This window comes from Perognathus longimembris, chromosome 3 (assembly GCF_023159225.1).
Source record: "Perognathus longimembris pacificus isolate PPM17 chromosome 3, ASM2315922v1, whole genome shotgun sequence".
Lineage (NCBI taxonomy): Eukaryota > Metazoa > Chordata > Mammalia > Rodentia > Heteromyidae > Perognathus > Perognathus longimembris.
This window is the reverse complement of record NC_063163.1, coordinates 85,733,436-85,760,850: the sequence shown is the minus strand read 5'-3', so window position 1 is coordinate 85,760,850 and position 27,415 is coordinate 85,733,436. Positions and strand designations below refer to the sequence as shown.

The window sequence follows — 27,415 nt, the reverse complement described above, 5'->3', positions numbered from 1 at the left end:
CCAGGCCCTGAGGCCCTCGGTGGTGGGGTGGTGGCTGGAGGGGGGACAGCAACCCATTGGCACCTGCTCCTCCCCTGCAGCACCTGCGCCTGTCCCTGACGGAGCGGGGCCAGTGCCGCGTGCAGCACCTGCACTTCCCCTCGGTGGTCGACATGCTCTACCACTTCCAGCACTCGCCCATCCCGCTTGAATGCGGGGCCAGCTGTGACGTCCGGCTCTCCAGCTATGTGGTGGTCGTCTCCCAGCCACCAGGTGGGACCCCAAAGCCTGCCCTGGCTGGTGGTGGGGAGCAGGGCTGGGAGCTCTGCGCAACATGGGGGACTCATGGTGTGCTCCTGTCACCTGTTCAGGCTCCTGTAGCACCGTCCTCTTCCCCTTCTCCCTTCCTCGCTGGGACTCGGAGCTGGACCTTCCCCACCTTGGCTCCATGGACTGTCCTCGAGGGCTCGGCACAGAGACCCTTGCTGGCCGAGTGTCCCCCCCAGAGCAGATCTTCCATCTGGTGCCTTCACCCGAGGAGCTGGCACAGAGCTTGCAGCACCTGGAGCCTGGGGCTGGGGACCATGCCCAGGACTTGGACTATGAGATGGACTCCTCCCGGAGCCACTTGCGGGCCGTGGACAACCAGTACACCCCGCTGTGACCAGGGCACAGGAGCTGCGCGGGTGTGAGTGTGTGAATGTAACCTTCCTTCTGGAGCACAGAGGCCGCCCGCGTCCACTGCTCTTGGCAGTTGGGGCTCGCTTTCTACTAGGCCTACACAGGGCCTCCTGAGGCCCATCCAGCACTCGCCTGGCTTTCTTCTGATTGTTTACAGATGTTCTTGTCTGCAGATGCTGCGGTTGGTTCCTCCCCTGGTCCTAGGGACCATCCTGGAGCTTCACAGGAGGAGGGGTGAGGGCGGGGCTGGTGTGAGAATCCTCTCCCTTTTCACTGACACCAGGAAGCCCAAAACACTAACAAGCCAGGGTTCTCCCATGGCTTCCCCTGCGTAGCTTCACTCCTGTGGCAGTTCCATGTGCCACATCTGACCGCCCCAACCCTGCTTCTTCTCTCAGCTTTAGGACAGAAGCGCTGTTCGAGGGCCAATGACTTTAAACATTTTACCTCAGGTTAGCTTTACAAAAGATTCAGGTTTCCAAACTCAACCATAGCTTAATCCACTGCACTGTTCCCACACGGATGGGGCCCTTGTGCAGTCAGAGACAGCCCAGCCCACCCTGTGCAACTCGATCCCGGGGGCAGCCACCATTGCGCATGTCTTCTGCTCATCCTCAGGACAGCTGCCTGCTGCTGCGTCACCTCTGTCCTCCCTGGTGTAGAGAAGTGAGCACATCACTCTTGCAGGGAGGCAGGAGGGTGGGCAAGGAGCAGGTCTACCTGGTGCCTTATGAATAAATAACTGTACTCTGGAGTATGGTGGCTTTCTGGAGGGAGAGGAGCACAAAGGAACTTCGGAGGCTCCTGGGCCTCCAGGTGGCTGCTGCCTTATAAACTTACTCCCGAAATGGGTTTTAGGTCCCTCTCTGAACCAAAGCAGAAGCCAGTACTCTGTAGAGGACTGCCTGCAGCTCCTACTCCGTCTGTTTCAACAGGGCAGTGGTAGCAACCTCCACAAGTGGCACCTTCAGCAGGGGCCGGGCACCAACAGAGACAACAGGCAGCCTATACTCCTAGATGTGGCTGCAGAGGCAGACAGGACCACCCCATCCCAACCAGCAGCACTGCTTGCCCGACCCACTATGCCTACTTCCTACTACTATCGAGTGAAAAAGCAGGTCATATTTTCTATTAGCAGGCTTCTCTACAAAGTCAGTATTACAGCTGGGCACCTGTAGCTCATTCCTGCAATCCTAGCTGCTCAGGAAGCTGACAACCTCAAGGTCTCGGCTCAGAGGCAGTCCAGGCAGGCAGGAAAGTCTTATCTCCAATTAACCAGCAAAGATCTGAAGTGGACCTGTGGCTCAAGTGGCAAAGCACTAACCTTGAGCAAAAAAGCTCAGGGATAGCACCCATGCCCTGAGATCAAGCCCCAGGACCAGTACCCACAAAACCCCTAGAAAGTGTGAACCAAAGATGTTAGCAATATTGTGGATCTTGCTTTTAAGCGAATGTTTAGCAGTCTGTTGAGTCCCTGGTCTGGGCCACCATCTGCTCTGTAAGCTTCACAGGTGGGGCAGTGTCTGCCACGAGGCAGGCCACCCCTTAGCTATGACTGGACTGATGTCAGTCATCCCTGCCCTGTAAAGGTGTCCAAGTCACCGGGACAACACAAATGTTCCCTGGAGGGGGCCTAGCGGATGAAGGGGGCAGTCAGGTCTCTGGCCACATACCTGGGTGGTGTGCACCAGTGGGGGCAGCCACCATGGACACGGCACATTCCAGACCTGCCTTCTTCCAGTCCTCAAGTATCCAATAGCTGCTGGGGCCAAGCCAGCAACTTCCACTAAGAGTGCTGTGCTGCAAGCCAGACGGGCAGTTAAGCGGGACTTGACAGCTGCCAGCACCACTCCACCTGACCACTGGACTTTACAAACTCACCAGCACCAAAGAATTAAGTCGACTAACCTGCCTTGAATTCTAGACCAGCAATCCACATGGCTTTATCTGGGGTACATCTTCTGCCTTGGATCATTTCTGGACCGTGTAGGAGAGAGGAATAACAACCATTACAATCTTGGGCCAGAGAACACTATTTGACATAATCTGTCTAGGCCTTGCTGACCTGAGGGTGGCCTGGGTCCCCTCATGCTCTTCACTCAGGCCTCAGTCCTTAACCAGATATCACATTAGCACTAACATTTTGACAGTATTTATCCACCACCTCTCCACAAGGCCTCATGTGCTGTCCAGTGTGTGGCTGGGCTCATTTATTATGATAGGGCAGAAGGCATTTGGTAAATTTTTATGTATTTTATGTACTGTACCAGTAACTTATTATTGAAAGATGCAAATTTTGCTCTATGTGCAAATTGTTCTATGTGAATTAAAAAGTTTTTAGAATCTTCATCTGTTATTAAGGTGGATCTCAATCCCTCCTTACCCTGTGCGTCCCCCTCCCCATCTCCTTTCCACAAATGAGGCAGCAGCAAATTCTTGGATGAGTTGTGCTCTGTGTCCAAAGTGCCTGTTAGCCCGTGTCTGGACATGAGCTCTGCAGCACATAGGTTCGGAGGGAGGCTAAGAAGGGAGCTTACAGCAGCGGCGCTTGCGGGGAGTGTGGACTCCCAGTGCTGCCCAGGCAGCCAGCCTTCCTCCTGCCAAAGCCAACTGCCTGTTCTCCAAGGAGACCACAGCCTCACCTTTTCCTAGACACCTGAGCCAGTGCTGAAGGTAGAGAAGAACAGTTGTTGGAATCTACCTCTCAGGAGCCTGCAGGGCCCTGCCCTCCTTCTGCACACAAACACACATTAATTGGGTAGCAGTTTTTAAAACTTTTTTTATTTTTTAATTTTTTTTTTAGTTTTTATTTTATATTATCTACAAAGTAAAAGATTTCCCTTAACTTAAAAGTTGAACCACTGTGGACAGTGATTGCCTCATCAAACTTGATTTATAAATAATAAGCCATCAGTTTGATGGTAAGAATTTACTGAGCCTCTGTCAAGTTTAGTAAAAGGGCGTTTTGAGTCTTGATTTGTTTTCTTTTAAAAGCAGTAATAGCAGCAAGAACCACTCTTGTTACTTGTTTTGCTAGCTGATGTGTTCATGACTTTCAAGGGCCATTAAAATAAATAACTTCCAGTTTCGGCAAGCAGAGCTGGGCACTTGTGGGACTTTGGAACAGCATGGAATTATAGAGCAGCCCACAAGTTCCTAAACTCGTCCACATACCTCCCACTGCAGTGAACTGTTAGCATTCCTATTGGATGTTACAAGAAATCAACGTATATTTTTTAAAAACCAAAATAAGTGAGATTCTAGTTTTCCGTGCTTCCGGTGGGAAGAAGCAGTAGAAGGGAGGAGGGGATTTGGCCTTTCGGGTCCTCCAGGGCAGCCTTACAGCTGCTGGTGGTGGGCTTGCACTGTAAGAAAAAAAAGTGCATATTTAAACACCACTGGCGCCTCTGCACACCAGCCTAGTGTCTCTGCAGCCAACTACCAACTATCCTGGAGCTAGCTGAACAAGACCGAGATTCAGTGCACCCCCTCCCATCTGTACCGCGGTGGGGAGAGGGGGTGGGGACGGGGAGAAACGAACCAGTCAGACATGAAACCACTGCAGATATATCTCCCAGAAGACTTGCTGCTCATGGGGCAGAAGAGGAGGCCTTAACGCCCCCTCCCTGAATGCTAGCCAAGCACCAGTGTTTCTGTGACGGCCGCGCAGCCCGACAGTATGAGACACGGCGGTGTCCTCCCACCGGGCGCGGGCTGGGGCCAACCCTGCACTCCACAGTCCACACACAGCACAGGCACACGTGCTCTCCGCCAAGCCACCTACTCATAACCCCCTGCGTGTCAGCCTGTCAGGACTTGGGGGACACACTGCCCTGTCCAGCCTGTCGTAACACGGAGGCCAACTGAGTCCTCGGCCTGCATCAGCTACCGCTGGTGCCTCTCCAGCCAAACCCTGTAGACCGTCAGAACACACACAGACTCGGCTCCCAGCCGGGACCCTGACGCTGACTGGCACCACGCTCCCGCTGCGCGCACTCAGACGGGTCTCGCTACTCTTGGGTGCGGGGCTTGAAGCACACCGGCCCTGCCTGTGATTGAGCTGTGCGAGCAGAATGCTGGGGTGCCCCGGCGGCCCCTGCACACACACGCCTCACCTGAAGGGTGCGTCATATAGGGGAAATGCGCTGTTGTCGAGACTGGAATGGGCTGTAGTGCACTTTGAGCGAGGGCGGCCTGGGGACCGCCAGGTGGCTGTGTCGTCATTAGCATCATTGGCGCATGGGCAGTTGGATGAGAAGGAACCATTCCTGACTGTACATGAGCCTGAAACAGAGAGCTCTTTTACGCATACAGGCAACATCTCCGGCTTCAACAACATGTCACTGTGTTCCTTTCGCTGGGCCAGGCCGGGCTGGCAGGGAAGGGCAGGAGCAGGCCTCAGGGCCCTTGTTTTCTTGGGGCAAGGCCCTGTTTCCCCTTTGGTTGGTCCTGGAGGGTTGAGGAGCAGGCACCGAGGGAGCCCAGGCAAATGGCACGCTGCAGCGTCCTAGTCGCCAGCAGCGAATCTGATCACGTCCTCTCTGCGTGAGACAAGGACATGGACATGACAAAGGGCAGGCCTGGTTCCTCACTATGCAAGAATAAGAGTTTCAGCATGGGCCTTCAAGCAGGCGGGAAGCGCTTTCCAAGAACACCCTACAAGTGGGGAAAGCAGAGGCTGGCCCTTGTGGTGGACAGACTTGGCCTCTCCTCAGCTCCCTCACTGGGGAGCAGGAGGAAGAAGCTGGGGGAATAACTCCAGGGAAATGGAAAGGGATCCTATCTAGGCCATCCCAGTGCCTCGGTACCATTGAGAGCCCATAAGGCTGGGAAGGTAGCTACGGGGTCCTGCCTGCCTCCCAGGCTGCGCCACGCTCTACACACAAGCCTCAAATCCACACATCCGAATGGGCCCTGGCCATGTGTGCACTGCCCAGTGTCAAGCTTCTCGCTCTTCAGGAAAACACAAGTTAGGTTTTCAGGGACCCCACCCTATGTGTAAGGGCCCATGCCGACATGACCACCAGCCTGTGTAGCCTCCACAGGACCCTAGCGCTCAGGAAGCTGATGCCAACCAAGTAAGCAGCTACGCTGACCATCCTGGACAGCCATACTCCCCAGGGGAGAGGCCAGGCCTCCACAGCATCCACTACGGAACCTGGGATCTGCAGGTGCACCGCACCTCTAGGCCACACGGGGCCAAAGTCTCCCTGGTGCACTATTTTCCAGGAGCTGGAATTGGGTAACTCCAAGAAGCCTTTGGGGGTGGGGGGAAGTGGGAGAGCAGCAGGGACCTCTGATAACGCCAGTTCACCTAACAGTGCCAGGGGCCTCCAGGATAGCACAACGCCAGTGCCTGCTCCTCATGCACAGGCCACCCTCACCCTGCACAGCTGACCAGACATCAACCACATCTCTCCACCTGCTAGCTGACCCCTGGGGGGTACTCAAGGCTGCTCTTTAAGAAGACCAACACCTGTGAGCCTCTGGCTAACACTGCACCAAAGTACAAAGCCAAGCCTTCTCGCGGTACCAGACATGGTCGGAGGAAGGAGGGGCACCAAGGCACACAACTGGACACACTTCTCTGAAACTGTGACAGACTCAAGCTGACAAGCCTAGTGTGACTACCTTAGAGCTGAGACTCCCTTTGCAAAAGCCTACCACTCTGCCTTGTGTTTGTGTGTACGTGTGTGCGCGTGCGCACGTGTGTGCACATACATACACAGTAGTGAAGCTTAGACGGAGCAAAGCAGACACAGGAAGGAAGGAAGGACTGGGTGCATTCTGAGCTGGGGAATGTCACAGGACTGGCCAATCACAACTCCACTGATCTCAGTACAAAGCCACGCCACGATCACTGAGGGCCAGGTCACTGCGCTGAGCGGGGAGGGAGACAGGCGGGTGGCACCACACACAGGACTCCTGGCTTGGAGATGACTGGTTCCATGCCACGCATCTGATCACCACTAGCTCCCACTCCGTGTGCACGGAGCGGTGGCTTGCGCTGGTTTACCTGAGGTACGTGGGCCATGTGTGGTGGATTGGTGTATGCCGGCTGGACGTGAGAGGGATGGATGGTGAACACCGTCTGTTGTGCTGTTGGGAAACTGTTCTGTGGCGACTGTGTGTTGGAGGCCGGTGTCATGGCAGGTGGGGTGGGCGCCAGCCCTGCATGGTAAATGGCTGGCTGTTGCTGTGGACTGGCCAGGTGGAGAGCCTGGGCGGCCTGGTGCTGATGATGCTAGAGAGTAAGAGAAAAGAACTAAGGAGAGAAGCGATGGGGCGGCAGGGCACCACCTCGCTCAGGTGAAGGCCGCAGGGAGATCAAGAAGGGAGAAGGTGCTCAGGGAGAGAGGGGGCTGCCCCCATAGACACACTCCTTTCTTGCTGGGTGATACTACATTTCTTTCATTAATAAACACCATGGGGGGACAGGGGAAGGAGGACAGGTACCCATGGCTCACATCTAGAAACCTAACTACTTAGTGGACATCTCAGCCTTCAAGCCAACTTGGGCAGAAAAGTCTGCAAAACTTTGTTTTTTGACCTATCCTGGGGCTTGAAATCAGGGCCTGGGCACTGTCCCTGAGCTTTTTTTTTGCTTACTCTACCACTTGAGCCACAGTTCCACTTTAAGTCTCAGCTAGTGAGCTGTCAGCTCACTAGCTAGTCAGCTAGTGTGAGCTAGTAGCTCACACTTGTAATCCTAGCTATTCAGGAGACTGAGATTTGAGGATCAAGGTTCAAAAAGACAGCCCACCAAGAAAGTTCATGAAACTCTTATCTCCAATAACTAGTCCCCGCCCCCCCAAAGAAAAAGCGGGAAGTGGAGCTGTGGGTCAATTGGAAGAGTGCTACTAGCCTTGAGCCAAAAAGCTCAGGGACAATGCCCAGATTCTTCAAGCCCCAAGACTAGTACAAGAATACAAAAAAAACTTAGCATATAAACTTTAAGAATGAAATAAAGTCCCAAGCAAATAAACAAGGAGCTTTGCATCAATAATTTCCAGTTTGTCCCATCCTGTTGATCTCCCTAGGTCCTTAGGCACTGCCTCTGAGCTCCTCCCTCCTCCCAGGGTTGTGCAGAGACCATGCAGGGTCACATGGGGCGTGCAGGTCCCAATGTGGGGCTGGATGCAGCTGCCCTGCCAGGTTCTCACGGCACTACTGTGTGGAGGAGTCCAGAAAGCCTGAGGCTCTGCTTACCTGAACAGGACTGGGTGCTGGGTGACTTCCGCCATGCTGGCTCTGCTGCTGTCCCGTAGGGGTGGCTGAGGGCTGAGGGTGTGGAGGATGGGGGTGCAGGGTAGCGCTGGGGTGCGCATACTGCTGAGCGAGGGAGCCTGTGGAAACTAGAGAGAGGAAAAAAGCATGCACAATGGCCTCATGGTGGCCAAATCCACCACACAATGCCCATCTCCTGAGCTGCCTGACAGCTGTGTTGCCCAACACATGCTGCTACCGATCTCCATAACCACTTAAACTGTCCGTGCTCCTAAAAATAGGGGTACAGTCTCTCCTGACCATCAGATTAGCATTTGACTCTGTACATTAAGAAATACAATTCAATGTCAATGGCAGCTTTCAAAGGCAACTTAAAGGTGTAGGCAAAACCAACTCCAACTATACTTGTAATCTGTCAGTCACAAGGCCATCATTGGGCAAGCCCCACCATGCTACTGCCTGGAGCTGACAGTGTCTTGTGCTGCACACATGTGCTCGTGTGCACACACATATACACTCACGGATACATGGGAGAGGGGCTGTTTGGCATTAGGGCCAAATGAGCACCATCTGAGCAAATCAGGGGAGCCATTCCAAACACCTCGATTTATTATTAAAATATATGAAACTGCCTAAGGTATATGTAAATCTGTACCCCTTCAAAATACCTCAAGCCCTTCAGAAATAATTTTCCTAGAGTAAGTTCAAAGGAAGTATGATTGCCCTTTAGTTGAAATGTGGTCGCTAAGATAAATTTTCATGCATGTCAGTCTGAGTCATAACTTGGTATAAGACAGGGATATCAGGAATAAAGTCATTTGTTCCTGGTTTCCCAAAACAGCAACTTGAGAACTAAAAGGCCAGGAAGAGGCCCCACAGCTGTCAAGGACTGAGGAGCCTGTGCCTCACCAATGAGCAGAGAGCAGTGGGCTCAAGCCACAGCTCAGGCAATGCCTGCTTGTCCAGGCTTCTCAGAAATGATCACTTTGAGCTGAGCCCACAGCAGAAGGAGAGCAGAACAGTTGTCATGTGCCAGCATATCTAGGGAGGTGCTGGCAGGGAGGGCAGGAGCCAGCACACTTTAGGGGTCAGGTGCAGACAGGCCTGCCCTACATGGATGGGTGCAGGTTAGGCTCAGAAAGCAGGACATTAGGGGCTGGGGATATAGCCTAGTGGCAAGAGTGCCTGCCTCAGATACACGAGGCCCTAGGTTCGATTCCCCAGCACCACATATACAGAAAACGGCCAGAAGCGGCGCTGTGGCTCAAGTGGCAGAGTGCTAGCCTTGAGCGGGAAGAAGCCAGGGACAGTGCTCAGGCCCTGAGTCCAAGGCCCAGGACTGGCCAAAAAAAAAAAAAAAAAAGAAAAGAAAGAAAGCAGGACATTGACCCACCAGGACTCGAACTCCGGCGGGGTCCTGTCCAACTGTGAATGTGCCTTGTTGGAGGGGGAGGAAGGGGAAGGGCAAGGCAAATGTCCACAGCCCATACCAGTGTTCCTTGATGCCTTGTTCAGAGGGCACAGTGTCCCAAACTCAAGGCATCTGAATGCACAGACACCTTACCATCATCGCCAGGACTGATAACTTCTGGGAGCCATGAAAAATGGCCTTCTTGGGAATCATAGCGCCAACCACTGGGATTTCTTGGAAAAATGTTTTTCTTCAAGACTGTTCTTTACCATGCCACCATACTAAACTTATGAGTTTTGTTGCTTTAAGACAAGCTATCACTTTATAGGTCAGGCTGGCTTTGAACCTGAAATCCTCCTGCATCTACTTCCCAATTGCTTGCATTGTAGACAAGTGCAATGTTTATTTTTAGCCTCCCTTCAAATTGTTCAGGCACTGGTCTCAATATCTGACACAGGCTGGGTACAGTTATGCATGACTATAGTCCCCATTTTAAGCAGGAGAAATGGTTTGAGATCAGCATGGACAACACAACAAGATCTCAAAACAAATCAAAGACATTGACATACAATTAAAATTTGACTCTTGGTGGTTCTTGTAAAGATCAGTTTTGGGGCTTGAACTCAAGGCCTGGACACTGTCCCTGAGCTTTGTTGCTCAAGGGTGATGCTCTATCATTTGAGCCACAGCTCTACTTATAGCTTTTGGGTGGTCAATTGGAGATAAGAGTGTCACAGACTTTCCTGCCAGGGCTGGCTCTGAGCATGCTCCTCAGATCTCAGCCTACTGAGTAGCTAGGATTATAGGCATGAGCCACCAGTGACCAGCTAAACTTTTTCAAATTTAATTATTATCATTTTTTGTGATAGTCCAAGGGCTTGAACTCAGGACCTGGGTGTTGTCTCTGAGCTTGTTTTGCTCAAGGCTAGTACTCTACCACTTGAACAACAGCTCCATTTCCAGCTTTTTGGTAGTTTATTGTAGAGATAAAAGTCTCATGGACTTTCTTGCCTGGGCTGACTTTGAACCTTGGTCCTCAGATTTCAACCTCCTGAGTGGCTAGGATTACAGGCACGAACCATCAGCACTGGGCTCAAATTCCATTTTTAATTACTTCTAAGCAAATTAAGAATTTAAAAATAGCAAATGAAAATATAAGGCTGAGTGTGAGGACCTGTGTTCTATCCCTAGCACTGCCAAGAAAGGAAACTAAAGTGAAAGCCCTCTAACCGGGTGCTAGATTGTTAATCAACTGGTTGACTTCTAACGCCAGTACCAAAGCTTGAACCAAAGCCTGGTGGTTCTTGCTTGGCGTTTTCATTCATGGCTGATGCCCTTACCACTTGAGTTACAACTCCTACGTGGCTTTTACTGGGGATCATATCATATTGTTCACTGTAGACAGTACCACTGAGATAGGTTTTCTTCATGAGCTAGCTTTGAACTGGGGTGCTCAGATCTCAGCCTCCTGAGTAGCTAGCATTAGAGGCAGGAGCCACGGTGCCTGGCTGCTAGAACATAGTGACTAGACAATCATTATATCTGTTAATATCATAATTACATTTTTATCAATTGGGACAATGTCAAAATCTTGAAATTACAATTAAAGGTGAAATTGTTTTTGGGTGGTGTTTTAAGACAGGGTCCCACTCTGCGGTCAACAGGTCTGGAACTTGCAAATAGTGTTGGGTTCTTAGTGTTCACCATGTTAAGCATATGCTGTCTGTCACTCACTGGGCTCAGTCATGTTTCTCATTATTATTCCTGCTTTTTAGAGATGAAGTCTCCATGATATGGTCTAGGCTACTCTTGGAATCCTGGAGAAGAGTGTCTGCTTTGCCTCAGCTTTTCAAGTGAGTGGAGTACACGCCAGGTCTGGCTTTCATGGTGCTTTTTTTTTTTTTTTAGGTCGTGGATCTTGAACTTGCAAGCCCGCATGCCTGTCCCTGAAATCTTTTGCTCAAGGATAGCAATCTACCACTTTGAGCCACTGTGCATTTTAAAATTTGGGTAGTGTAAATTTGCCAATATATTATTAGCATAAAATGGAGTACTAGAATCTAGAGCTGACTCCATGTACAGCACAAACACTGCAAGGGACAAGCTGCGTTGTCCACACAGACTCTATCACAAACTCACCAACAAACCCATCTCACTACCTAAAAGCAATACTATTTCTTTTTTTTTTTTTTTTGGCCAGTCCTGGGCCTTGGACTCAGGGCCTGAGCACTGTCCCTGGCTTCTTCCCACTCAAGGCTAGCACTCTGCCACCTGAGCCACAGCGCCCCTTCTGGCCGTTTTCTGTATATGTGATGCTGGGGAATCGAACCGAGAGCTTCATGTGTAGGAGGCAAGCACTCTTGCCACTAGGCCATATTTCCAGCCCAATACTATTTCTTTTTAAAGCAAGGAGATATAATATGTACATCATCAGCTGCCAATAAAATTTTAAGGAAGTGGAATTAAGCGGGGTTTTTTTTGTTCCACTTATAAGATTTAAATGGTAACTAATTGGGAAAACTGTGAAACTTACAGTTTAATTCAACAGTAATACAGTTTAGTTCTTAGAAAGCCCACTGAAAAGTGACCCAAAGGGAGAAGAGAAAAATTAATAAAATAAAAAAGAGCTTGAGTAGTAGAACACTTGGCCCATGAAGCAGGAGGCTGAGTTCAAGCCCCAGAACTGCTAAAGAGAGAAAAAAAAGTTCTGTGAGGAAGAGAAGGAAGGAGATGGGGGAGGGGCGGAGATTGAGAGAGAGAGAGACAGAGAGACAGATAGACACACACAGAGACACACACACACACACACTCACACACAGAGGGAGGGAGCAAGTACAAGTGAAGGAGAACAAGTAAGGGCAGGAAGGGGAATGAACAGGAAAATTAGCAGCATGAGGGGCGGTCCTCCCTGAGCTTATTCAACTGCTAGGTTCTTCCACCAGACCTGTTCATTTGTCCACTGAACTTAAGTGGCCTTCATGCAATCTGAATTTGATCAAGGTGGTTCAGAATCTCCTACCCCTGACATCAGTATTTGAAATTCTAATTACACCACTCATCAGAACATAAACCACATTCTGAGAACAGCTTCCTCAGTCTCTCAAGTCATGATCCTAAGTGAAGCAAACCCAGGCGGTAGGCAGACCTGCTCATGACTAGGTTTTTTCAACCTTGCTTTCACCTTGGAGACATAAGTCAAACTGTTGTCAACAGGCACACATAAAAAAATGAAACAAAACAGAATCTTTCAACTCTTAAATCCTATGTTAAATTCAAAAAAGGGGAAACAATCAAACGGGCAAATTGTAGTAAGGGAGTAAGGGGCAACCTGACCAAATCACAACAATCGATCAAAGATGGCTCAAGACTGGAGGAAAATAAAGCACAAGTTAGTTACAGACTGCCCAATGCAGAGTTCCTTTTACAGACCTTTTGGCAACTTACCCGGAAAATGACTAAGCCCTGAGACAGTCAGATAATAAGTCCATCCGAGCTTAAACTGCTATGTAATAAAGCTAACCATGGACACTATCTTTTTTACACACTGTAATCACAGACACAGTTTCCTTTTAATAGTATACATATATACAGCAAGACTCCTTTTTAAAGAGCATCTATTAAAGGATCAAATTCATGAACACTTCCTAGCACCAAATAAGTAAATAAATCCTAATTTTATGAATTGATTTTTGGATACCAAGTCATGGCACAATTAACAACTTAAGGTCAAAATGTTTTATACTGTTAATTCTGGCATGCAGTAGTGGGACACTGTTACTCGACAATCCCAGTAAGAAGAATCCCAGAGTGACCCAGTGAACAATATGATGCCCAATGGGCCTGCTAGTGCCCCCCCCCTCCAGCCAATAGGAAGCAGCCTGCCCCCACACCAGGCAGGGGAAAGACCATCCCCAAGGGAGAGGCCACCTGTGCAGCCACAGGCACAAAGCCTGAGCGTGTCTGTTCCAGGGGATTTAAATGCAGCTTACACAGATGTTTCTCCCCAGCCATCTATCTCATCAACTCTGGTCAGTGAAACATCCTGAAAGGAATACATTTCTTCCCTATCAGGATACTCAAAACACCGTTGTCTTCATCTTAAACTAAGCTTGGCATAAAATAATAGCTGTTCAGAAAGGTTTTCCTGAACAAGGAAAGGATCAGGCATTTCCCAAATAGTTTTGTGTTAGCTTGGTATGCAAAAATTAATGTCCGAAACAACATAATTTTTCATTAATTCCAGCTTTTTTAAGCTGGGTTATATTTCTTTTTTTCCAAAGTCTGAACTATTTATAGATATACACACTTTTAATGATTTTGTCTAAAACAAGAAAAATGCTTTTCAACAGGTCTGCTCCCTTTAACACGTATTCTTTAAAAAGTGTTTTACTGTGCAATTAATATTAGTATAAAAAACCCAACTCACTGGCAAAGTAGAAAGAAGGGCTTGTCTCCTTGTTGTACGGTAATTTGGGACATGCTAAATTTGGAAATAGAAAGGTAAATTAGCCTTTTGAGGTGTGCATTCTCCTAATTTTCTGGAAAGGTTGACATATTTAGTAATATCTTTGATTTCATGCATAATTCATTTTGACTTTACAAGAGAAGATGAGCATTTTAAATAAAATTTGCAAAGACAGAATGACCAGGAAGACATTTCTTCCTCTGTACTGAGGTATCAAGTTCAACATGCTGATGGCTTAAACAAAAGCAGTAAAATCATTGTCAGATTGAAAAAACCAACATTTCATTGAACAACGTTTATATAATGTACCCAGATTAAATAGTATTTTAGTGAGTTCAAGAGGCACACATAATAGCAATGTTATTACAGGAATCTGGTAGTAGATCCAAAAGCTTAGGAATGTAATAACAAAAGCAGGAGTATGTTATTGTTTCTTATTCAACTGTCTGTAGGAGGGGGGTTGAGGGGGTGGTGATGTTTGTATTGTTAAAAGGGGTCGTCAACAAGCTCATAAAAAGCAGATCAAGGAAAAGCCTGGCACTGATTCTTCTGGTGGCTCGCTCCTTAGTACAGAATAGCAAGAGGACCACCATAAACCAAGACTGGAGGTAGGAGACAAAATGACTTCTTAGGCAGGGATGGGCAATGATGAAAGCCAAACTCAGGTCAGAGATGAGGTTTATAGCTCAAGTCTTTCCTAAGACAGCTAGAAGACTACCAAGCCAATAGTTTTTAGAGAATACATATCCCAGACTGAAATGATCTAAGTGCTACTTGGTAGAAGTATTCTGACACATAGCTTTGTCTGCATCAAAATGTTTTGAATCTATACAGGATGAGGCTTAAAAACAAGCAGAAAGGTGGGGGGCAGGAGGGAAAAAACTGAGAGAAAATGAGGGAAGAGGGATGCTATTCAAAAAATAATACTCATTACACTTGACTTATGTAACTGTAACCCCTTGTTCATCATCTTTACAATTAAAAAAAGAACCAAGCAGAATTCAAAGGAGATTAGCATAACATTAGCATTTCTGTGCAAGTCTTAGTTTAAAAAGAATGTACTATGCTGGGTGGTGGCCCATGCCTGTAATCAGCAGTCAACCAGACAGAGGCAGGAGAATACTGAGTTCCAGGCCAGGAGTCTATCCTGTAAATTGAGATTATCTAAAAAAAACAAGAAACAAAAAGTGCTTGCCTACCAAGTTTCTGGCCGATGGTGCACTCTTCTGCACAAGTAATTTTTGCCTTGCTGAGACACACTAGCAAACAAACAAAACACTTAGTGAAGAATTCGCGTTAGAGGATGAAACTAGGGTTTGTGATGAGGAAGAGTAAAACGATTAATTTCCTAATGTTCTTTTTTTTTGAGTGTGCTGATCCTGCGGATTACCTGCACTTTCCCTGAGCTTTTGGGCTCAAGGCTGGCTCTCTACTTCTGGAGCCACAGCTCTGCTGCCAACTTTTTAATAGTTTGTTGAAAATTCTTATGGAATTTCCTTCACAGGTTGGCTCTGAACCACACAATCCTTAGATCTCAGACTCTTGAGTAGCTAGGATTATAAGCATGAGCCACTGGCACCCAGCCGAATGTTTTTTTCTTTTTCAGTTGTAGGGCTTGAATTTAGGGCCTGGACACTATCCCTGAGCTTTTTTGCTCAAGGCTAGCACTCTACCACTTTGAGCCAGAGTTTCAGGTTTTCTGGTAGTTAACTGAAGATAAGAGTCTCATAGACTTTCCTGCCTGGGCTGGTTTCTAACCGCAATCCTCAGATCTCAGCCTCCTGGGTAGCTACAATTATAGGCAAGAGCCATCAGCACCTGACTCTAGTACTCTTTTTATAATCTGAAGTACCAGCACACAGGAGATGAAGCAGTAAGCTCAGAAACCACTTCCCACCTGGAACTCATGTCCTATAGCAGGAACATGCACCTAGAAGAATAAGGAAGATGTCTGCTCTGCACCCAGAAAAGGCCCAATGGAAGTACAGGACAAAGAGCTACTCTCCAAAAGCAATGGAAACTTTGGCTTTCAAATTTCAGTTCTTATTCCAAGGGGAATATAGCAGAAGATGAGAGAAAATTCACGTTTTCCCACTTGTTTAAACATTAACATTCTGAATGAACTTTCCACCTGAGCCTTTATCACAAAGGAAAACTGAAAATTAGTGCAGTTTACATGGAAGCAAGTGTAAAAAACCCATAGCACAGCAGTGCGCTGGTGGCTCATGCCTGATATCCCAGGTACTGAGAAGGCTGAGATCTGCGGATGAAGGTTTAAAGCCAGCCCAGGCAGGAAAGTTTGAGACTCTTATCTCCAACAAACTACTCAGAAAAAGCCAGAAGTGGCGCTGTGGCTCAAAGTGGCAAAGTGCTAGCCTTGAACATAAAGAGGCTCAGGGACAGAGGCCAGGCTGAGTTCAAGTCCAACAACCAGAAAAAAAACAAAACAACAACAAAAAACAAGAATCCATAGCACCTTCCCACATTCCTACCCTGGTTACAACAAGCAAGAGACTGACCAAAAACAAGCCAAATCACCCAGTCACTAATTTTCAGTTACACTGTTATTTATTTCTTCTGAATTGTTTTACTTTCTTTTTGGAGGCAGTACTGGGATTTTAACTCGAGAGCTCATGCTTGCCAGGCAGGTGCTCTATAGCTTGAACTCATGCCTCCAGCCCTCTTGATTTTCTCAGACAAGGTCTTACTGTATAGTCTTAGCTAGTCTCAAACTGATCCTCCTGCCTCAGTCTCCCATGTACTGAGATCCAGGCATGTACCACCACGCCAAAACAACAAAATGAGCTTCTTGAAATAAATGTATTCCAAAACGTTCCAAAGGCATTCTTTTAAATTAGTTGGTTTATTATTATTATCTTTTTCTTGGATGGTCATAGGGCTTGAACTCAGGGCCTGGGCATTGTCCCTAAGCTTTTTCAGCTCATGGTTAGTATCTACTGCTTTGAGCCACAGATCTACTTCCAGTTTTCTGGTGGAATGAAGATAAAGAGTCACATGGACTTTTTGCCCAGGCTGGCTTCGAACTGTGACCCTCACATCTTAGCCTGTTGAGTAGCTAGGATTACAGATGTGAACGACCAGTGCACAGAAAGTTGTCTAATTATTAACAAAAAGCTTTAATTGATTATGTGTGATCGATTTGTTTGTGGCCTGGTCCTGGGGCTTGAACTCAGGGCCTGGGCGTCTCTGTGCTCAAGGCAAGCACGCTACCACTGGAGCCACAGTGCTACTTCCAGTATTTTCCAGCATTTTCTGCATAGTTTATTGGAGATAAGAGTCTCACAGACTTTCCTGCCTGGGCGGGCTATGAACTGTGATCCTCATATCTCAGCCTCCTGAGTAGCTGTGATCACAGGCGTGAGCCACCAGTCCCAGGTGAGATTTATGATTTATTATTTTTTTTTGCCAGTCCTGGGGCCTGGACTCAGGGTCTGAGCACTAAGCCTGGCTTCTTTTTGCTCAAGACTAGCACTCTACCACTTGAGCCATAGCACCACATCTGGCCTTTTCTATATATAATGGTGCTGGGGAATTGAACCCAGGGCTTCATGTATATGAGGCAAGCACTTTATCACTAGGCCGTATTCCCAGCCCCTGGATTATTTTATAAAAGTAAACATCTTTTTTTGTTGTTGTTGTTTTGTTTTCTTGGCCAGTCCTGGGGCTTGGACTCAGGGCCTGAGCACTGTCCCTGCTTCTTTTTGCTCAAGGCTAGCACTCTGCCACTTGAGCCACAGTGCCACTTCTGGCCATTTTCTATATATGTGGTGCTGGGAAATCGAACCCAGGGCTTCATGTACATGAGGCAAGCACTCTTGCCACTAGGCCATATTCCCAGCCCCAAAAGTAAACATCTTTAATGGACTATAACAGTGAACCCTTGCTTGTGACAGGAGTAACCTGGAAGAGGGCCTTGGTCTATAAATTGGCCTACCTAAATTATACTTATTTCGTGTGTGTGTGTGTGTGTCTGTGTCTGTGTGCGTGTGTGTAGGTGCTTGAATTCAGGGCTTTATTGCTGTCCCTGGGCTTCTTTTGCTCAATAGCACTCTCCCACTTGAGTCATAGCTCCACTTCTGGCTTTTTTGGTAGTTTACTGGTAATAAGACTCATTGCCCAGCTGGCTTCAAACTGTGATACTCAGATCTCAGCCTCCTGAATAACTGGGATTACAGGGGTGAGCCACCACCATCCGGCTACACTTATTTTTTGTTTTGTTTTTTGGCAGTCCTGGGGCTTGAACTCAGGGCCTGAGCTTCTTTTTGGTCAAGGCTAGCACTCTACCACTGAGCCACAGTGCCACTTGCAGCCTTTTCTATATATGTGGTGCTGAGGCAAGCACCCTACCAGTAGGTCATATTCCCAGCTACACTTATTTTTTAAAGGAGGACAGAGAAGGAATGAAGAGAAGTATGTGTCAAGAGCACATTTGAAAACAAATTCGCTTATTCGCATTCATTCAAGATGGCAAAGTTGAAAGTTAAAAAAAACCCTACATTTTCAAACATTTAAAACATTTTAAAGGGCTGGGGATATAGCCTAGTGGCAAGAGTGCCTGCCTCGGATACACGAGGCCCTAGGTTCGATTCCCCAGCACCACATATACAGAAAACGGCCAGAAGCGGCGCTGTGGCTCAAGTGGCAGAGTGCTAGCCTTGAGCGGGAAGAAGCCAGGGACAGTGCTCAGGCCCTGAGTCCAAGGCCCAGGACTGGCCAAAAAAAAAAAAAAAAAAAAAAAAAATTTTTAAAGAGGGTTGAAAAATGAAGTGTCCATGTTGCATGGAATTGTCATTTCATTCTCCTAAGTGGTATACTATTTAACACATTATTTCAGCTGTCTGAAGAAGTTATATAAATCCATATTTTAACTTTGAAACTTAAAATGCCAACAGAAAACTTAAATGACAACACAGGATTTCTCAGAAATATTTAAAATAAAACTGACACCTTAAACAGGAGCTAATTAAAGACGTATTTTGAAAAACTTAAAATGAGGTAATTCATTAATTCCATAAAATATACATAAGTAGAAATTTTACTTGAAATTTTTAACACTGAAAAAGCCATTACTTTAGTGCCTTAGACAGCTGAGTTGACCTACCTAAAAAAGTTCTCTGGCCATAAAACTAAGATAGATGATACAAATTATACCCACATGCTTCCTCCTGATCAATGCCTCCTGAGCAGTTGTAATTCCAGCCACAATAGTGGATACAATTTTTTTTTTTGGGTGGGGGGGGGTGGCGCTAGGCCTGAGCTCTCTGTTCCTGAGCTTTTTTTGCTCAAGGCTAGCATTCTACCACTTGTGCTACAGCTCCACTTCCACCTTTTGGCCATTAACTAGAGATAAGACTCATGGACTTTCTTGCCCAGGCTAGCTTTGAACTGTGATCCTCAGCCTTGATTATATATTTAAAGTGTGAGTAATGAAAGAGGCTAGTACTATAGCTAAGTAGTAGAGTGCTTGCTTAGCATGCCTGAGAAACAGTTCAATTCCCAGCATCACCAAAAATAAAAATGTATGTAATATTGCCCAATTTCATCCACTTACAATAAACCATGGTACAGAAACAATATCATTAGAATACTGATTTTTGAAAAAAATCAATGGAATACCAGCACCACAGAAAGTTGTGAAGGAGTAGGTTTTCTGCTCAAAGGGGCCTTTGGGCTCTTCCTATGATGAGCATGTCCTTGATTAGCACCCCCGGGAGGAAGAAGACACCCCATACACACATGCCCTGCTCTCTCTATTCCTCATCATACTGTAGTTGGGGTAGAAGAAACATGTTAGGATGGAGCAACTGCGGGCACTGAGGTAGAAACTGATATTATTTTTCCTCTATATTTTTGCCCCTAAAGGTCAAGCAAGTCACTGACACTGAGTGACTGATTGTTGGCTGGTTTTTGAGGCAAGCTTTCTATGTGGCCAGCTGGTCTTCAGCTCCTGGACTCAAGGGATCGTATGGTCCCAGCTTCCTGATCAGCTAGGATTCCAACAAAAGCTCAAGCAACCACATTTGAATTCAGATTATTTTTAAACAGGGCAAATTTACAGTTTGAAACCAGTTAAGCAAAATCACACACAGCGAGAAATACAAAGTTCTTCCTACCATACATGGCATGCGTCTGCTCATGAGCCCCGTACTGAGTTGCTGAAGACGACACTAAACCAGGCTGTGCATGTGTTGGTGGTGCCATCATCCTAGCATTACCCTGTAGTACAGGACTATAGACATGAGGGTGCTGCGGTCAAACAGAAAAATAAAGAAAACCATTAAAAGATCAAGAAGAGCAAAGCAGATTTTACATTCTCAACTGCACTTTCCAGAAAAAAAAATGAAAATATGAAAGCCTTTCTTTATAACTTCCTCTGAAATTCTGACACTTTCTCCTATTAAAAAGGCCCAAGTCCTTAGCTCTCTACCTCACTGTAGCATAAAGCAAAAAGTATAAAGAAGATCCCTTGACCACACTAAGTTATCTTACCTGAGACTGGTAATGTGGCACGTGCTGAACAAGGGGCTGATTTGGAAACTGCTGAGGGCTGTAGGCCACATACTGAGTGGAGTAGGCTGGCGGGGTGGCCACGATGGGCGGGCCTGCCGCCGAGGCCGGATGCATCATGGTGCTCTGATGATGCTGGTCCTGTCGTTGTTGGGGCATGTTTGGTACTACAGGGAGGAACGAAAGGGGAAAGACTTCATGGCACATGGAGCAGTTAATCAACACATTGAACCTGCTTCTCAGATAACTGTTGTCTACTTTTTATCCCTACCAGAGTTGGGTTGGGGGAATAATTAAACTTGCCACTTGCTAGGGTAAGGGGACTCAGCTCCACAAAATGAAAACAAAACAAAACAAAAAAAGCATGATAGAAGATCCTCACAAGCATCAACACCCACCAGACTTTCCCTTTGGTTTGAATGCAGTATCTCACAGCACACTGTGCAGCAGAGCTCCAATTCCCAGGCATGATCCCTAGCCTCAGCTTCCTTTGAAAACTTCTTGCACATCCTGCATCATTCCACATGAATTGGCTTTCCCTACAAAAGCCCTGGCTCAACTCAGAACTGGCCTCTCCTCCGTAAAGTCTTACCATCTCCTAAGATCATGTGTGCCTTTTCACTCATCTGCCTAGCATCTGTGGTTATCTGAGTTTTGCTTTGTGTGAGAAGAGGAATTCTGTGACTATGCCTTTCAAGTTTTAGCGCACAAAGAACAATTTGGTATGCTCATTATATCATCAATGATATACTAACGTGTGTGTGTGTGTGTGTGTGTGTAAGCAAACCCTGGAATATAATGGGCACAAAGAACAATTTGGTATGCTCATTATATCATCAATGATATACTAACGTGTGTGTGTGTGTGTGTGTGTGTGTGTAAGCAAAACCTGGAATATAATGGGTATAGGCAAAGGCTGCTGCTATGCACTGACAATCCATGTGCTATTTCTTGCCCCAGGAAAATGAATATAAGTCCCAAATGTCAATGCTACTGTGGCTAAAGAAGTCTGCTGTGTGTTAATTACATTCTTGACTTTGCCATGTTACAGCCTGTCTCACAAGCTACATAGATGTAGCGAAGAAGATAGGAGTGACAGTGCTTGTACGGTGCAACACAATTTCAGAACCAAGCCATTGGGTTCATCCACTGCTGGAAACATTAAAAATAATTTCATCCAACACCTCAAAGCTTTAGAATTTAGTCAAGTATTAGCATAAGGACATAAAATCAATACATGGCAACAGCCTTTATATACAGTTCTTCATAAGTAACTACTTAGAAGACACAGTGGAAGAGGAGAAGGTTTACATTAACAAAAAAAAAAAATTAAATCTTAGGCATACACTGGAAGACATACAAAACTTCAAAAAAGAACCTTTAAATGGCTCCTGAAGATTAACCAACTCTTCTTGGATTTTTAGCGTAAGGATACTATTTTCCTTCTAAGTTAACTTAGAATACCAGTAAACCAAAGCCATTCAATTCAAGTCCAGACCCAGGACCCTGAAAAGTACCCACACGTGCTATTACAGATGCCCCAGGAAAACAAACCAAGTTAAAGAAGCAGGTCACAACTATCAAGAGGATAGCCATTACTGTGAAATAAAACGAAATGGGCAAATCTTTGGAGAAAGCAAGGTAAATTAGTATGCCTGGGCGCATGTAGTAAGGAAGAAGTGCTGAAGAGTATGAGACTTCTTTTCTGAGTGCTAAATAGGCCTCTAAATTAATTTTGGTGATGAAGGCACAAATACAACCACAGAGTTCTGTACTGAGTCTTACTAAAGTTATTTGTAAATAAACTCAGGTTTATTTGCAAGATTCAACTCGGCTGCAGAGAAAAGGTAATTGTAAATGGTCACCTATTGATGATGAAAGGGATGGCCCAACTAGGAGATGTAGGGGAGCTGTGAGGAAAAAAGAGCCAGAAAAGTTCAGGGAGAAGACAGGCTTCACTAAGGGGCATCTTTCCTTTGTTGTCACTTTGAAAGCATATAAATATTTTGCAGATAAAAGGGGATAAGTAAGAAAAACAGGGCTGAGAATGTGGCTTAGTGGTAGAGTGCTTGCCTAACATGCATGAAGCCCTGGGTTCAATTCCTCAGTATCATATACACAGAAAAAGCCAGAAGTGGTGCTGTGGTTCAAGTGGTAGAGCACTAGCCTTAAGCAAAAGAAGCTGAGGACTAGCACCCAGGCCCTGAGCTCAAGCCCCATGACCAAAATAAACACCTAAAAATTTTGGCAAAAGGATTAAGGGGTAGCACACCTCCTTAGCAAGTATGAGGCCCTGAGTTCAAATCCCAGTAGGACCAGAGGGAAAAAAAATTCAACCAGGTTAACTCACACACTGATCAAGCATTAGAAGATAGTATTTTGGAAGCAACAAAGGTAACAATTTCCCACTTTGAAAAACCACACTTCAGAAATATAGCAATAAAGTAAAAAATACTAAACAGAAAAAACTGATTTTTATTATTCTGTATTCTAACAATTAGACAACAAAAACAGAGTAGAGAGGATAATATGCTATGGGAACCTGATGCCAGCAGCAATGAGTGTGGGTCTAACCCTCTAACTCCAGCCTTCCCTGCAGACATAGCAGCCAGCTAACATCCCACCTGCAATGAGGCCCAGAGGCAGAAGCAGACAGCTTCCAAAACTGTGAAATAGGGAGCCAAGCAATGTGATGATTTGTTCTGCAACAGGTAAGTCACTATTTTTAGTAGATAAAATTTTAGGTAAGAAAATAAAAGATGTAAACAAAAGATCACAGTGAAAATCCTACAATGTTAAACCAAATGTCTATTATCAATATGAAGTACTGGATTTTGTCTTCAGTGAAGGTTTTCTAGCTTTGTCCATTGAAAAGATCTAGAAGAAGTAACTTTGAAGAAATATACCCAATGACCTAAATACTATTTTTCAGCAAAATAAATCAGAATTTCTAGGAGAAATATCTGATCAAGATCTAGTCTTAGAAATAGATTTGCTAGGGCTGGGAATATGGCCTAGTGGCAAGAGTGCTTGCCTCGTATACATGAAGCCTCGTATACATCGAGCCCTGAGCTCGATTCCTTAGCATGACATATATAGAAAAGGACAGAAGTGGTGGTGTGGCTCAAGAGGTAGAGTGTTAGCCTTGAGCAAAAAGATGCCAGGGACAGTGCTCAGGCTCTGAGTTCAAGCCCCAGGACTGGAAAAAAAAAAAAAAGATTTGTTAGAGCCATCTACTGTGTTACACAGTAAGGACATTTGAAGGGGTCCCCATTACCAAGGAAGAAACAATGGGGACAAATAAGTACAATGAATGTATTCCATACGCACATACACATAAGATACACATATGTACACAAAATGAATTTGTACACATGTGTATAAACATATCCATGTAGCTGTAGAAACTTTTAACACAAGAAAAACATGCCTACACTACTTAAGCTACATCCTGTTAAGAAAACAAAAACAAAACTTGACTTTCACTGTTAGAAGCAGTAACAGGGTACTGATGTTTCTAAGAAACAATAAGGACTATTTTCATTCTGTCTCTGCTGTACAAAGAGGTCAAGATGATCAAAGAGCCTTCTCTAGTTGCAGAATTGTTTACAGAATGATTGTACCTACTAATAAAGGCAAATGAAATGACAGCATTTCTTTTTTCCCTTTTGGTCGGTTGTGGGGCTTGAAATCTGTGAAAATATTCTACTGACACAGCTGAGGCCATGTGAGTATGTATAGTTACTTACTGTATAAATCAGCCTTGAAGTCAGAGCTTAGTGGAGGAGAGGCAGTTTGAGAAAACTCAAGGCCCTAGGTTCATTACCCAACAACCCTCTCCCAGCACAGAGGAGAGAGAGAAACACAACAGTAGCCTGGCCATCTTGAGAAAAAAAAATTAAGTAGAAAATAAATGGCATGGTATTTGGGATTTGTTTGAAATCTTCATTATGGCTGGGCATAGTAGCTCATGGTTTAAGCCATTCTGGGCAAGAAGTTAGCTGAGATCAAATCTCAACCAATAAGCCAAATGTGATGGCACATACCTGTCATCCCAGCTATGCAGAAGGCAGAGGAAGGAGGATCACACCAGGCAAAAGGAAGAAACCCTATCAGAAAAATAACTGAAAGTAAAAATGGCTAGGGAATGTGGCTCAAGTGGTAGAGTGCCTAGCTAACAAGCACAAGACCATACTCTAAAACCCAGTACCAAAAAAAAAAAAAAAACTTCATCAAAGAAGTTACATATGAAAAACAAAAAGTCAAAAATCTTTCTCAACTACAGAATTCAAATAACAGGTAACAGGAAATACCTACTAATTTCCTATCTCTGAGCATAGCTACTATACCCAGCTTGACATACTTATGGACATGATTTATTAGGAATGCCTCTGTAACATGGTTGAACTAGCTTAAAACACTATATTGATTTCTGCTTATAGAAATGGAAACATGGGAGTCGGGAATATGGCCTAGTGATAGAGTGCTTGCCTCATATACATGAAGCCCTGGGTTCGATTCCTCAGCACCACATATGTAGAGAAGGCCAGAAGTGGTGCTGTGGCTCAAGTTAGCAGAATAAAAGAAGCCAGGGACAGTGCTCAGGCCTGAGTTCAAGCTCCAGGATTGGCCAAAAAAAAAAAAGAAATGGAAATATGTAAACATTTTAGTCAGAATATATGATATGCTTTGTCTATGGCAATCATGTTTTTTGTTTTATTTTTTTGTCTGTGGTGGGGCTTGAACTCAGGGCCTGGGCACTGTCCCTAAACTGTTGTACCCAAGGCTAGTTCTCTACCACTTTGAGCCATAGCTCCACTTCTGGTTTGGATTGGCTAATTGGAAATAAGAATCTCATGGATTTTTCTCAGCCTCCTGACTAGCTAGGATTACAGGTATGAGCCACAAGCACCCGGCTCATCTTTTGTATTTTAACACAGATCCTTCTGTGTCAGTAAAACAGTAACACCAGAAAGAAATAAAGAACAACTTAATAGTGTATTACAATGCCACTATAAAACCCTTTCTTTTCTGGCTTTCACAGTAAGAGCATCATAATTCTTTTTGAAGAAGAAAGTGAACAATCCCAACTGGTGAGCAAATTCCCCATTCTAGTCCATAAAAACTGATTGAAACACCTTAATGTTGGCCCAGGGCAAGCCCCAAGCCACTGTACACAGTCTCTTCACTCAAGCAGCATGCAAGAATACAGGCAAACACAGGCAGGAATATTCTCACCTTTACCTGCTCTATAGGTCTTGGCTTGATTCACTGGCATGGGCGTCATGGGTATTGGGTATAAAGGCTTGAGGGAATTAAAAGAAAATAACATTAAGATCTTTTGATAAGAAAGTATTCTTTCCCTCTCTCTTAGCTTTATCTTGCAATGCAGAGAGGTAGCTCTAAGATACTCTGTGAATCACTCAAAGGACAGTAGATACAGCTTACTGGTAGAATACTTGCCTAGAACACACAGCCCTAGCTCCACACAAAAACAGAAACAAACAACTACAGGGCTGGGAAGGTGGCCTAGCGGTAGAGAGCTCGTCTCGCATACAAGAAGCCCTGGGTTCGATTCCTCAGTACCTCATATACAGAAAACGGCCAGAAGTGGCGCTGGCTCAAGTGGCAGAGTGCTAGCCTTGAGCAAAAAGAAGCCAGGAACAGTGCTCAGGCCCTGAGTCCAAGCCCCAGGACCGGCAAAAAAACAAGCCAACTACAAGCTCTAACTCTGACAAGTCATTAACATCATATCCATTGCTAAGAGGAAAAACTCCAAACATTAAATCTTAAACTTTTTTACCAGCAAATATTACCAGGTTCAAGTACATATACTAACATAACAAATCACTGTATTTAGAAAATATCTCTATTGGTCTAGGAATATGGCCTAGTGGCAAGAGTGCTTGCCTCGTATAGATGAAGCCCTGGGTTCGATTCCCCAGCACCACATATATAGAAAACAGCCAGAAGTGGCGCTGTGGCTCAAGTGGCAGAGTGCTAGCCTTGAGCAAAAAGAAGCCAGGGACAGTGCTCAGGCCCTGAGTTCAAGCCCCAGGACTGGCCAAAAAAGAAAATATCTCTATTTAGAAAATATTTTTATATGCCATCATGCCTCAAGTTATGTCAAATCTTTTAAAGAATACTTGTGCCAAATACAAACAAGGGGGAGGCTTATGTGAACACAAACTCCATTGACTTACTTGCACACCCGGACTCACAGGGACTGGATACATCATGTTTGGTGCAAAACAAACAGGCTGGGTATAAACTGGAGTTGGCTGTTGATGGCCCACCATAGAGGGGCTAGGTTGTGCTTGAGGTCGAGGTGAAGTTGGGGTGGTAGAAGGCTTTGGCTATAAAAAAATGAAAAGTTTTAACTGCTAATGCTATTTGTACACTGATTCTTCCAATGTAGTTTTTACTTGCTTTTAACTAATATCTTTTATTCCAGAGAATAAAACAAAAACAAAACCCAGAGCCTAACACACATGAGCCTTAGGTTTGATCCCTAGTACTAAAAAACAAAAACTAGACTGTGTTGAAGTTCAGTAGCAGCATGTACAAAGCCGTGGGTTCGATTCCCACTACTGCTGTAACAAAACAAAATAAATAAATAAAAACCACAGAAAATAAATGTTTCAAAGAAAAGTAAGAAAGTGCTCAAACAGAAAGCTATGAATAGTGCAAGATAAATTTTTCAGTACCAGTATTGGGACTTGAAGTGAGTGTCGGGATGCTATATTTAGTTTTTTCACTCAAGGCTAGTGAACTAATGTCTGAGCCAGAACACCACTTCTGGCTTTTTGTTGAATAAGAGTCTCATACATTTCTTTGCCACATTTGGCTTTATACTGCGATCCTCAGACCGCTTACAGATATAAGCCACCAGCACCTGGTTTATAAAGCAAGAGTTTGACAATGAAAAAATATTATTAGACTTAAGTGGTAGAATACCTACCTAGAGAAGAATAAGATCCTAAGTTCAAGTCCCAGTACCATAAAAAAAGAATTATCACTATAAATAGTGGCTGACAGTTCTTTTTTTTTGCCAGTCCTGGGCCTTGGACTCAGGGCCTGAGCACTGTCCCTGGCTTCTTTTTGCTCAAGGCTAGCACTCTGCC

At 45.5% G+C, this 27,415-nt stretch overlaps 2 protein-coding genes and 1 long non-coding RNA gene across 17 annotated transcripts in view; 2 read left to right on the top strand and 1 right to left on the bottom strand.

The window, feature by feature from the left end:
• The window catches only part of Sh2b3 (SH2B adaptor protein 3), a 28,184-nt gene extending 16,178 nt beyond the window's left edge, over positions 1–12,006 (top strand). For 2 of the 5 annotated variants that reach the window (XM_048342946.1, XM_048342945.1), the window contains one exon: positions 81–1,587. In XM_048342946.1, the coding sequence (XP_048198903.1) occupies positions 81–671 (591 nt within the window). In that variant the 3' untranslated portion in view covers positions 672–1,587. Of the gene's footprint in view, positions 1–80; positions 1,588–11,854 lie in introns of those variants that run through there. The other 3 variants (XM_048342949.1, XM_048342948.1, XM_048342947.1) reach the window with 3 other exon arrangements.
• The window catches only part of Atxn2 (ataxin 2), a 78,435-nt gene continuing 54,885 nt past the window's right edge, over positions 3,866–27,415 (bottom strand). For 3 of the 11 annotated variants that reach the window (XM_048342941.1, XM_048342933.1, XM_048342944.1), the window contains 10 exons: positions 26,495–26,647; positions 25,530–25,596; positions 20,274–20,458; positions 19,898–20,030; positions 14,963–15,022; positions 13,725–13,778; positions 7,870–8,015; positions 6,677–6,904; positions 4,776–4,944; positions 3,866–4,025 (listed from right to left, as the gene is read on the bottom strand). In XM_048342941.1, the coding sequence (XP_048198898.1) occupies positions 4,000–4,025; positions 4,776–4,944; positions 6,677–6,904; positions 7,870–8,015; positions 13,725–13,778; positions 14,963–15,022; positions 19,898–20,030; positions 20,274–20,458; positions 25,530–25,596; positions 26,495–26,647 (1,221 nt within the window). In that variant the 3' untranslated portion in view covers positions 3,866–3,999. The remainder of the gene's footprint in view (positions 4,026–4,775; positions 4,945–6,676; positions 6,905–7,869; positions 8,016–13,724; positions 13,779–14,962; positions 15,023–19,897; positions 20,031–20,273; positions 20,459–25,529; positions 25,597–26,494; positions 26,648–27,415) is intronic. The other 8 variants (XM_048342943.1, XM_048342936.1, XM_048342934.1 and 5 more) reach the window with 7 other exon arrangements.
• On the top strand, positions 13,785–15,030 carry LOC125349124. The gene is made up of 2 exons (XR_007210460.1): positions 13,785–14,315; positions 14,346–15,030. It is a non-coding gene; the product is annotated as an uncharacterized LOC125349124 (long non-coding RNA).